Source organism: Anser cygnoides, chromosome 6, assembly GCF_040182565.1.
Source record: "Anser cygnoides isolate HZ-2024a breed goose chromosome 6, Taihu_goose_T2T_genome, whole genome shotgun sequence".
Lineage (NCBI taxonomy): Eukaryota > Metazoa > Chordata > Aves > Anseriformes > Anatidae > Anser > Anser cygnoides.
In genome coordinates, this window is record NC_089878.1 from 11,397,211 (window position 1) to 11,409,365 (window position 12,155).

The window sequence follows — 12,155 nt, forward strand, 5'->3', positions numbered from 1 at the left end:
CTGCAATAGCTAAGCATTGACTAGGATGAAATGCTCCAAATTAATAATGTGAATCAATTACTGCAAGAAAAATGGTAGTCGTTCACATTCTTCAGAAGTGGCTGGCAGATGGGCTTTTGTTCCCAGAAATACATATTTTTTTTCTGGTTATATCATGTGATTTAATACACTTATGTGAGTACTATGGATTCTAGATGTGGGGACTTGTAGGAAGAAGGGCTTTTCAGGTTCAGTCTAAAGATGATGTGGAAAAAAGATTTAGGACTATTCACAAAGATACCAAACACTTCCAAGTTAGGACTCTCAGTGGTGCATTTCTCCTACCAGCAGCTGCTAGCATGAATATCCCTGTTGATCATCAGATCAAGGAAAACACTCCTTTCATGCCACTGATCTCTGATGGATCACACCCCAGAAGAATACAGAATTAAAAGAAACCACATTCAGTTCAGGGACCTCACTACACAACTGCACTCTGAGTAAACCAGACGATATTGCTCCACATACTCACCTTATTACAAAATGATGCAACTGTATTGTGAAGTCCATTTTTGTACTGCCTTTTGTTGAGGCAGCCAAGGTATAGAGATGATGCATGTTTGGGCAAGCTTAAGACAGGTTTTGACTGCCTAGCGCATTGTAAATCTCTCCCACATTCAATAATTTTCATAGTGTGGATGGGAACCGGTCTCTAAGCGAGCTAACATGTGTTTCATGTTAGGTTACAGCTCTGATAAATTACTAACAGATAAGGGACATGAGTAAGACCTAGAGAAAGGAGGTGATAGCATCTGAATTTAGCTAGTTCACTGCTGGGGATTCAACCTGTCACATTCTGGGATTCTCACCACTAATTTGGAGTCACAAAAAAGGCCAGCCAAAGGGATTTCAACTTGCAAACTTCAGAACGCCCCCAAAAAGTTGACTCTTGACATTATAAAGCAGATTAAACTTGTAGTTTTAATTATCTGACATTGTCCCATTTAAGTGCCTGGCTTGTTCTTTAGCTCACACCTTCCCTGAAGTTCAATGGAAATAAGATACTAGCAGTACTCATCTTCCAATTGTGACAATTTCCAGTGCCTGACACCCAATTTGAGAACTAAAGAAACCTGTTTGGGCAGAAAAGCCATGGCATAACAAACATTCATAGCCACTGTGCACAAACTTTACGTGTTCACTGCAACCTTCAGTTTTGCTACAAACCAGAATACTCCAATCTGTGCATGATGGAAACTGCAAGCATATGATGGAAATCAGTAAACTAGGAGAGTCACGGTCCTCTACTGGTTTCCTGCTATTAATCACCTGGTGGGTCATTATCTCATATTTATGCATGACCCTTCCTGCAAGATAAGCTGCAGCACCAAATACACAGCTATGCAGAAGTAGTGCTCGCTGTTGTGTGCATCAATTCCTCCATTATGAGTCAGTGATTCAGCCAATAGCTATTGAGTGTGGCTACAAATCCAGTGGAAGATCACAGTTTGCCCAAGTGAAAAATGTAGTACAAAGTTGTCAATGGTTACGGGCACAAGTCCCTAAGTATCTACATTACAATCCAAGGAAAAGTAAGGCAAGTTTTCTCCATTACATGACTGACCCAGCAGCCAGTAACATTAACAGTCCACCCAGCATTTTCATACAAGTGAGCGCTGAAACAAAGGATACTCAAACCAGAAGCTTGTAATCATTCAAGAACCTTTTAAAGCTCTTTATGCATGATTCTTGTTTCCTCCAAGTGCTTCCAATATAAAGCTTTAAAGGAAAAGTATGGTGAGATGGTATGAAAGTTTTAATAAGCTTCTCTGAGACAGTCCATTACTTTACAAAAGGCAAAACAACAACAAAAATTCTTACTCCTATAACTTTATTTTTGTAAGGAAAATCTCAGGCACTCCACAAACATGTAAAAGCTCCATGTCTCGGTGGTTCGCAGCTAAAAGATACAAACAGGTTCACCATTTAATTAAGCAAAATGCCAATCACAGAGAAATTTACACCTGGCATTTGCAACATGTGCCTGCATAGCTGGAGGCCTTTGGCTTCTAAACCAGACATTGAGTCCCCATAGTAGCCCTCAGTTCAGCAGGAGTCACCTTTGATCAGGGTCACAGAAATAAAAGCAGGCTGTTAATAAAGGCAATTCTCTCTACACACACAAATGGGAAAATTCTGGACGAGCTCTCCTTCCATATACACGCAGGCATATTTAAGTAGTTCTTTCCATTTTTACACACATATCCACCTCACGTTATGTGCCCTTAATGACTTTCTGAAAGTACTGACTGGTAGCCAGCAATGGATCACTAATGGTTTAAGAACAGATGTGCCTAAAGGCCTCTATGCTGCAAATCTGTGGATGAAAGAAGCAGCAAATGAGAAAAAATTGAATCTTGGCTTCGCTGACCAATACCCTTATTTCCCTAGTTCCATTTCCAAACGCAAAAACATTTCTCCTGCTTTCCTTCGTGCATGTCTTTGGCATTCTCTCTTTTCTGGGTCCCGATGAGCAGTGTTATGGAAGCACATCATCCAGCAGAATGGAGGAGTGATCACCAACTTGCTGAACATAAGCTGCCTAGCGATGGTGTCTGACGGTTTCACCCAGGGACACATCGTCCAGGTGGTGCGAGCTGTCCTGAGCGAGCTGCGCCTCCTGCAGATGACCAGGAAGCCGCTGCGGACTGCCGAGTTCATGACTCCCCTGGCCAGACAGGACCCAGTGTACAAAGAGGAGGAGGAAACGTTTAAGGTGACATTAAGAGCTATGTTAAGCGGCTGTCTTTCATCGTCCCCTGTTGTGTCCTTGTCGGCACATTTGATCCAGGGACCTGCTAATTCTGCTGATGGGTTGGCACATCGCTGTTTGAGTGATGATGTATTGCTCGACGGCGCTGAGCACCCATCTCCTCCATTTTTGGATGTCTGGCAGCCCCGGCTGTTGGGCAGCTGGATGTGCCAGGCAAGTGGTGATTATTACAGGCAGCAGCTCTGCACAGGCAGTGCGCCCAGCACGCCGCGTTGCTGAACCTGCTGCCTGCACCCAGCTCGTCATGAGCAGAGCGGACCTCACATGCACGGGTAAACGATGCATGTGCCAGTGGCACAGTGCATTCATCCCTTTTGGAGCTGCTACGCTTGGCAGGTCTGGCTGTATTCTCTTGAGAAGGCAGAAATCTTGGACATCTGGGATCTTCAGGGTGTTCCACATAGGGAGCAAGTCCTGTTTTTTAAAATTTTCTCAGACAAGAATTTTCTCATACAAGTTTTTGTGTAGGGGATTAAAAAAAAAGTTACTTTCTGCCTCAAATTCCATCCCCTAAGGCCATAAACTTGGTGCACTACATGCACCTCAAATATACAGGGATCATCCTGCAGAGAGATACCTTTTCCACATGTAGCTCAGTAATAATTATTCTTCCCTAGACTAGGATTATTTTTATGTGGTGCTTAATTCTGCTTTCACTATATTGCATTTGATTTTCCTAATAATGGGAACAGTTTATCAGTCTTAACTACAGGTCTACAATTTATTTGCCGTAGTAACTTCAGTGTAGCTTAGGGACAGGTGAACTGGGCTTGAACTAGTTTGCTGAGTACAACACTAGAGCTTGGGGCACTAACACTGCAGGAGAATGGCACAATACTTGGCTGAGGCTCTGAAAGCCTACTAACTGCTAGTAAAACCCTTGTCTGCTGAGCAGGACGGCCCTGCTATGCACCCAGGAGAGCTGCAGCCCGCACCAGGGGCCCCAAACAGGACAGGACTTGAGTACTGATGCCAAGAGACCCAAAAGGGCTTTCTGGTCTCCCCACCCCTGCCAACTTTTACACAGACATGCTTACAAACCCTCAAGTTCCCCTGGCTGAAAGGTTTCCTTTTCATGCTGCTCGTTGAATGCCCTCTGGTTTTGAATCCCCACAGCGCCCTGCACAATAAACAGGATGTAGTTCCAGTCAACTTTGTCCAAGTCTTCTTCCACTGCTAACCTAATGATAGTGCATATTTCTCCCAGCCCTGTTGAACGCTTTCCAATTTCCATTTTGAGCCATTTGGCTCGTTCAGCATAGGCAGCATTTGTGATATTTGGCAAATTACTCTTTTTTTCCTCATGCTTCCTATCTAAACCAATATCTTTCCTTGGGGAAAGGCTAATGGTTCAGTGTTACAGCGAAGAAAAAGCTCATATTGTTCCCAGCTCCAAGTAGTAATCCATTTGTAGCCTGAAACATGAGAGCTAGTACTTAGAGCAAGTTTAACTTGCAAATACTATTCCCCTTACTATAAATGTTCCTGTTTTGTACAGCACGGGTATGCAGACGGCACTTCATTTGAACACTGCTAAAATGATGCTGTTCTCAGTATCCCATGGCAATCATTTCCTTGCATTAATTAGAGCCCTTAAGAAAGTATTTCCTTTTATCTGTTTTAAATTTGTTTCCCTTAAATGTCATGGAACCTAGCCTCAGCACCTGTAACGTGGCACAGGGGAAGAGGATTGTCAAAATGGCCTGTGCATTAATTAACTCCAGGATCTTCATCTCATCTCGCACAGAAGCCCCTCTTCCTGAGCCTCTAATCATTGCCATTGCTGGACCTCTTCTGTTGCTTTGCTTTGTCCCTTTTGAAGTGGGGTGGCTAAAACTTAAAGCGGCATTCAAAGTGAAGATTAGCACTGTGATGAATCTTTGATTTCTATTCACTGGAAACATGAATCTCCCTGTTTGACATTTATATTCTGCCAGTGTTCCAAAATGAATATAAATAATGCAAAAATTTGTGATAATGTGATTTCTTCATCCAATTTACTCAAATTTCTGCCCCAATTATACATCCGTGGTTGTGAAATTATAAGTTATTGTGCCAGGGTGATTGATAGAAATCCTTACACAGACATAGCAGTAGCCCTGCGGGACCAAAGGGTGGTCCAGCCAGCACGCTAGCTCTGCCTGGCAGCGACAGGTACAAAATCCATGTGAAATGTAGGAAAGCCCATACCAAAGAGCTGTGGATGTCATCCCTCCAAGCAGCGAGGATTTTTAACTCTGCTTGCAGGCAGGGCTCCTCTCCTTGCGCTGCGCTGAGGTCCTCAGCGAAGGCCACGGTGGTCAAAATGGGCAGCTCCTGAGAGAGCACAACTTGTCTTTTGTATCCCACTCATGCATGAAGGACCAGAAACAGCCATCTCCAGACTTCTCCCTGCCCCAACCCATCCCAGCTGTGTCTCTTCTGATGGAGGAATGGGTTGGCCATGTTTAGGACAGTGAAATCCAGCTGACCATCACACGGAGAGCGCAGGATTTCCTCCCAGACACCTCCCGTCACAGCACCGAGACGTGGATGTGTGAGAGGTTGTGTGATGCTTTAATCCGTGGAGTCGGGGCTCTTGGAAGGGGGATGCCCAGCAGATTCAGGCAATTAGAGCAGAGATCAGCACTACAGCTGAACGTTTGACAGCTGTCAGGCTTCATTTACCTGCTGACAGTATTTAATCTGCATCACAAGAGGCACCAATAGGGTGACTGTCATCAGCCCCTTTCTGGGACCCAGGGAACCCTTGGACACCGACGGGGACCATCCAGGACTGGGAGAGGAACAACAAGGGCTTATCTTCCCTCTGCACTTCCAAAACCTCTTCTCCCCAAAACCTCTCTCGCTGCTGCCCCTCTGTAACACATAAACACATAGCAGGAAACTGGACAAGGCAGATTCCTACGGGGAGCCTTACCAGGTTCAAGCTGGAGGCAGCATTTTGGATGGATCATATGGAAAAGGCAGACTTGATAGGATGTTATAGGGTGGGAGGGTTGCAGGAGACAGCAGCCCAAAGGAAGGGCAGAGGAGACGCAGTGGTGGCATTAAATAGTGGTCTGTGATCAGAGGAAAGACATTCATTCCTGGGGCAGCGTATGGATGAGTACAGCCAAGAGGGAATGCATTTTATCAATCATGTCAACACCTACTGGCATTTTAGTCTCCGGTGTAGGCAGGACGTTGCTGATAAAGGTTCCTGTATGTACATGTGGGGAATGACGAGTCCCTGCACATTACTAATTTTAAAGCACTACCCTCTCCTTCATTTTACATGATTTTAACGTGGCCGAGAACTGCCTTGTTGACATTACAGCCCAGGAGCTTGGCAAGTTTGCAGAGCGACTGTACCAAAATCATTTACAAGTCACACGACTGTGAACAGGCATCTGAAAGCAATAAACAGGTTTTTAATGTTTGGGGTTTGTTTTGTTTCTTAAGCTCTCTCATTGAAATAAAAACTGTCTGGATTGATTTGCAGAACCATGAGAAGCATATGCTTTGTCTGCTGCCAAGTTCCAGACCAGAGGGGGTTTTGACAAGAGCTATATACCTCGGAAATAGGGTTGATCATAGAACTTCTAACATTTCCATAACTATAGCAACACAAATGGCCGAGCTAAGTATTCCTGTTAATGAGACACACTTCAAGCGAGCAATTGCTATACTTCTTGTTATAACAATGTTCTCAAGAGATCTAAGGATTTCATTTCTGCTTCTCCACAAACCAGCCAGGATTTTAAGATTTTTGTAAGGAATGTTCCATTTTACTAGTAAAAAGTCTCTTAAACATTCTTTCATGATTTTTTTTTTAATATTATTAAAACATACGCGTGGTTTCTGATTCTCCAGGCTTGGTATGCCAAGACACCTCTGGGTAGAGCACGAAGCAGAGCACTGGCAAAGAGTGAGAAAGCAGGAAAGGGAAAAACAAAATAAGAAAATGAAGGAAAAGAGAAAAACTAACTTCCTCAAGACTTTTGCACACCAGTCACAGCTCTACTTCAGCGAAAAGCGGGGAGACGATAGGAAAGCAGACACTTCAGAATAATGCATCACAAGTTACAGCTATCCCAGGAAAGAGAAGTCATTTCTAAATGTATTTTTAAAAGTTACAAAATAGGATGAGACATCAATGTGACATGTAGCTCTCAGAGGATAAAGAGTTAATGGCCACTGACTTGCTCAAGCATTATTTATTCTAAGAGGTTTTAGGGGGCACAGGGGTTCATTACTCAGGACTGAAACATGCCATCAACTTTTAGGCTATCCTCATTTATTTCAGCAAGTAACTCTCCTTAAAAATTGATGTCACATTAATGTCTTTCATTACTTTAATATCCTATATGCTTTATAAAACTAACTGCTTTATATATCTGTAAGTCTAATGTGTTACAGTTCTCAATAAAACTATTACGGCTATAAAGACTGCTTTTTAATTGGGATGGATTATAAGACACTTAATGCAATCTACCAGAAGCTGAATATTTACATAGCCACATGAGAACCACCACTTTTTCACCTTTTGATGCATCACAGAAAACAACTTTAAAAAGCAGAACAAGAGCAAAAGCAAACAGTGAGGTTGGTTTTAGTGGATGTCCTGAGAATCTATTTTGCAATACAAAACCCTGTCCAATTATCTTGTTTGCCCAAACTGCGATGTATCTGTTGCTTAAAAAAAAAAAGCTGATATGCAACAGAACAGCAGCGGTTATGGCATTGGGGAATATGGTCACGGAGCCTCAGCTTTCTAAAAGGTTTTTTCCTGCTGTGTTAAACCCAGTCCAGCCCAGACTGCTTTAGCTTTTTCTTCTAAATCCAGTCCTGCAAGCTCTGTATGTGCAAGGAACCCACACTGGTGAGAGTCTGCCCCAACACTTTCAGACCTTGCAACGTGCTGATCACAGGGGGGATCACAGCAGATGTTTCTGTGTGACTGGGCACATGGAGCTCTGTGACACGAATGCTGTCTTCACAGAAGGACCTAAGCCACTTGGAGGGACAGATTCCCTGGTCCTATGCTTTGACATAGCGTTTCCTACTCATTAGAGTGGATTAGGCCTAAAGTCCAGCTATCACAAGGAGCAAGCTCAGGGAGCTAAGCCTGCTCAGACACACAGAGCACCAAGTAGTCCGTGATAGTATTTGGACAGGTATTTGTAAACAGCTGCGCCACGTACGCCTTGCCCATTACAGTTCACTTTGGGCACAATTCTGGGTCACAGCAACTGCTCACTGTGTGTTAACATCTTTTTAATGTGTCTTCTGGGTAAAAGGGAATGATCACATTTTAATCCTCTCTGTATCTTTGTAGTGTACATCCCAACCCCTTGCTGCCCTGGTTCCCTGCTGGAACAGAGTTGTTTCATCAAAAATAGACTGGCCAGGGGCTTGTAGAAAATGTGCTCTGACCCAGGTGGTTCGTACACAACATGTTTTAGGACAGAAATTCTGCGGAAAGGCAAATGCCCACCCAGAAACCTGCTTGAGAAGCTGCTGTAACACAGCATGCTGTGACGGGGGTGGAATTGAGCCCTTCCTGCTCGTAATGAGAAATCAGCTGGAAAAAAGATGCTCCTGGAGAAGGTGAAGTCAGAACAAAAGCCCGTAAATATTCCTATAGGCAGCTAACTGTAGAGAAAACAATTCAAGTAATCATATCATTGAGCACAGCAGAGGGAACTGGATGGCTCTGGTTAATAAAGTGAATTTTCTCCCTGAGGGAAGGGAAGAACAGGCTGTTGTGCTAACACAACACATGGGCTAGAGCCGTCCTGACTCGGGCTTCCCGCGGTCCTTTTTGTCTGGTTCCTTCTGGCTGCCTGGCGCGGGGTTTCCCCGGATTTCAGCCATCCCACCTTGAGGCTGTGTCCCCAGAGCTACCTCGGGGAGCCAAATCCCAGGAGAGGAAATGCCTGCTGTGCAAACCTCGGGACTGTTCCTTGCGTGTGAGTCTTCGCCACCAGCCTCCAGCCATCCCAGCAGTAACCCTGACACCAGGGACCCCACGAGTAGGAGCTGCCAGGCCCTGGATTTAATCACTTGCAGCAGAGCAGCTAGAGCATTTGGCTTTCCTCTCCTTATTCTTTCTTTGCAGACACTTGCTTGCTTGCAGCAGGCTGGCTTCACAGATTTGGCAGCAGGTCCAAATTAAAAAAGAGTCTCTGCAACTTTGTCCTCGGTGAGAAGAGCCAGACTCTCAAGAGAAGTGGCAGGGTTTGTGCTAAAAGCCTGTTCACTGCTCTCCTCTACAGGCAAACTGATTTGGATAATTCTGTCCTCAATCTTGCAGACAGTGGAATACTCCTATCCACAACAGGTTTGACAGCAGAACGTGATGTGATGAAAAGACTGCATTTAGGTTGGATGTAAGCAAGACCATTAAATAATATTTCAGCGGGTTCAGTGCAGCCTCGATAGTGAAGTAACATGCTGACGGGGAACATCCATCTCCGGGGGCACAACTCTGAGCCCATGCAGGAAGGACGTGTGAACATCTCACCTCAGGTGGGCTTGGCAGGGCAGAAGCCTGCGTTTTTCCCCCAGTACTCAGTTTAAGGGGGGGGGGAGGGGGGGGAAGCCCTGGAACAATTTATCTTCTAGGTATAGCTTGCAATGGTGGCTGCTGGTGGCATAAATTGCAAAGCTGAATTTCTGTTTTTTTTTCCAGGGCGGTCTGGAAGCCACGGCTGGTGTATCTACAGCCAGCTATGTGTGTGGGGGGCATCGTGAAGAGGGGATAAACCAGGCAGCAAGCTGACTCCCAGGGCAAAAACTGGCAGAGAGCAGACAAATTCTGCCGCATAGAGCTGCCTTTAGTCAAGCTCAAGCTCTCCTTCTGTCCTCTTGGGGGGGTGAGGAGCAATTTTAATGCTATTTATAATTATTATTACAGAAAGTGCAGCTCCTTGAAAATGAAGCTGTTGCATCAAGCAGAGCCAACAGGCAGTAATTTCAGTGTCAATGGCTGAACTATTCAATTAAGTGGCCCTGGCTGGATCTCCGACGCCCGTCCCGCTGTGAGGCTAATAGTGCTCTCACACATCGTGCTGCCAGAGGTGCTGCACTGGGCTCGGGCTGCTGCAGACAAAAAGGACTGTGGCTACACTGAGCCCAGCCGCAGGGCAACTAATGCTTGCCAGCTGCAGCGTCCTGGCACAATAATCCCGAAACGGGATGAGGGAGGAAAATCCCCATTATTACCCCTGTCCGCTCCTCAGTCTTCAGCAAGCAGCTGTGGCAGAGGGCACCAGGCTGCTTTGCCTCCTGGCGTGGCAGTGGGAGGCAATCCAGCAGCACCAGCAAAGTTGAGAAAAGAAGCTGTCACGCTCATTTATATATGTAAGTGATCTAGAGAATTATCAGCTAAATTATTTAAATGTCCCATTACTATTAAATTACTGGGCATTCATTGTAAGAACAGTCATAATACAGTAACTAATTTGGTATTAATGTGAATGTCAGCGTTTCATTGCAGTTATTTTGTACTTCATCATAAGATAATTTACCAATAAATTAATTGGCTTAATTGCTTCCTCCAAACCCGGGAGAGCTACATATGACATGACTTTTTAAAGTGTTCATGCTCACTCCCGGTCTTTCTTTTTCAACCACACCAAGCGGGACCCCCCTCTAAAACACCCAGGCTCCTGACGATGGGGAGGAAAAACTGAGGATGAGGGAGCTAAGTGCGACTTTGCTCTCCTGGGGACCATTGAGTCTTGGCACATCCTTGCCCTGCAAGTTTTCAAGTGCTTTAAATGTAGACCCCCATGGCCTGGTGCAGTGCTGAGCTTGGAGCAGGAGCCCAGGCAGTGGTGCCAGCACTTGGAGCCTCTGTGGATCTGGCCCCTCCAAGGCAAGGGATGCACCTCGGAGCCGTTCTTGACAGCCTCCCTGTTGCCCAAACTCACCAGGCTGTCTTCACCTCCCCAAAACAGCAGTGACCCCCAATTCCCATCCCCTGGGCATCAAATGGACTGGAGGCTCAGGTGGCAGCTGCCAAACCTGCTCCATGAGAGGTGGGTAGCTGCCAGTTTGCCACAAGACCCTCTGTAAGAAAAATGCCATAAATAAGATTTTAGGCGTGTAGTAAATACCCTGCCTCAGATGAGATGCCTGTCACCTGATTTAAACAGTATTGATGAGCCTAAGAAACGTAAGCAGTTTACCAAAGTACCTGGAATAGGACAGATAAGAAACCAAAAACAAGGAGATCCCTAAGTCAGAAGGCACTGAGCAGAAGAGCAAATGCAGGGAGATCATTCTCAAGGCTGAGACATTCGCAGGAAATCCTTGTTCACACTGAAAACATCACATGAGCCTACGTGCACAAATAAATTGTAAATGGTCACAGAATCATGGAATTATCAGGGTTGGAAAAGGCTTTCAGGCTCACCAAGTTCATCTATCAACCTGGCCCACCAAGTCCCACCACCAAGCCACGTCCCTCAGTGCCACATCCTCACCTCTCTTCAATACCCCTGGGGACAGGGACTCCACCACTTCCCTGGGCAGCCCCTTCCAGTGCCTGACCTCCCTCTCCGTGAAGAAATTCTTCCTAACGCCCAGCCTAAACCTCCCCTGGCACCACTTGAGACCATGTCCCTGCATCACCTGAGGGAAGAGACGGGCACCGCCAGGCCACAGCCTCCTCTCAGTAGCTGTAGGGAGCCGCGAGGCCTCCCCTCAGCCTCCTCCTCCCCAGACGAAGCAGCCCCAGCTCCCTCAGCCGCCCCTCACAGCCTTGTTTCCAGGCCCTTCACAGCGTCCTCGCTCTTCCCCGCATGTGCCAAGCATCTCCACAGCCTTCTTGTAGCCCAAAACTGAGCACAACAGTCTTTGCAGAATTAGAAGGCTTATATATTTTTGACACTCCTGACCTCCAAGCAGTCTCTTCTCCTCAGTAATTCCTTTAAACCATTTGCTCATACAAGCACCTCCCCCCCCCCTGCAGGAAAGCCCAGCTGCCCACGGTACCCAGGTGCTGGGTGGTTGCAGGCTTTGAGGGAATTTTCTGTCACCCTGCGGGGGCCTGAGGTGCTGCCCACCACCTCCGTACTGCTCCACAGCCTCCGGGCTCCTGCAGACCCCAGCACCGTCCTCACCAGCAAGTCCCATGTCTGACTGCCCCCAGCAGGGGTTCTGGCCTGGCAGTGAGCTTTCAGCCCCTAAAAACGTCCCTTGCTGGGTAAAAAGGCAGCAGACACCATGAAGTCACGCTCTCACAATGCGCCTTGGGTATTATTAGATCCCTGGCTTATGTCAAGTGCTCAGGCTGTGCCGCTACGGCCAAAGCCCTTTAATCAGGCGCTGCAAGTCCTGTTAAAAGCAGTGC

The 12,155-nt window shown here is 46.2% G+C and overlaps 1 protein-coding gene across 1 annotated transcript in view; it reads left to right on the forward strand.

Annotated features, from left to right (window-relative positions):
* The window catches only part of IQCA1 (IQ motif containing with AAA domain 1), a 105,190-nt gene extending 97,932 nt beyond the window's left edge, over positions 1-7,258 (forward strand). The window contains 2 exon segments of the mRNA XM_048058326.2: positions 2,517-2,755; positions 6,668-7,258. Of these exon segments, the coding sequence (XP_047914283.2) occupies positions 2,517-2,755; positions 6,668-6,754 (326 nt within the window). The 3' untranslated portion in view covers positions 6,755-7,258.
* The last annotated feature ends 4,897 nt before the right edge of the window (positions 7,259-12,155 follow it).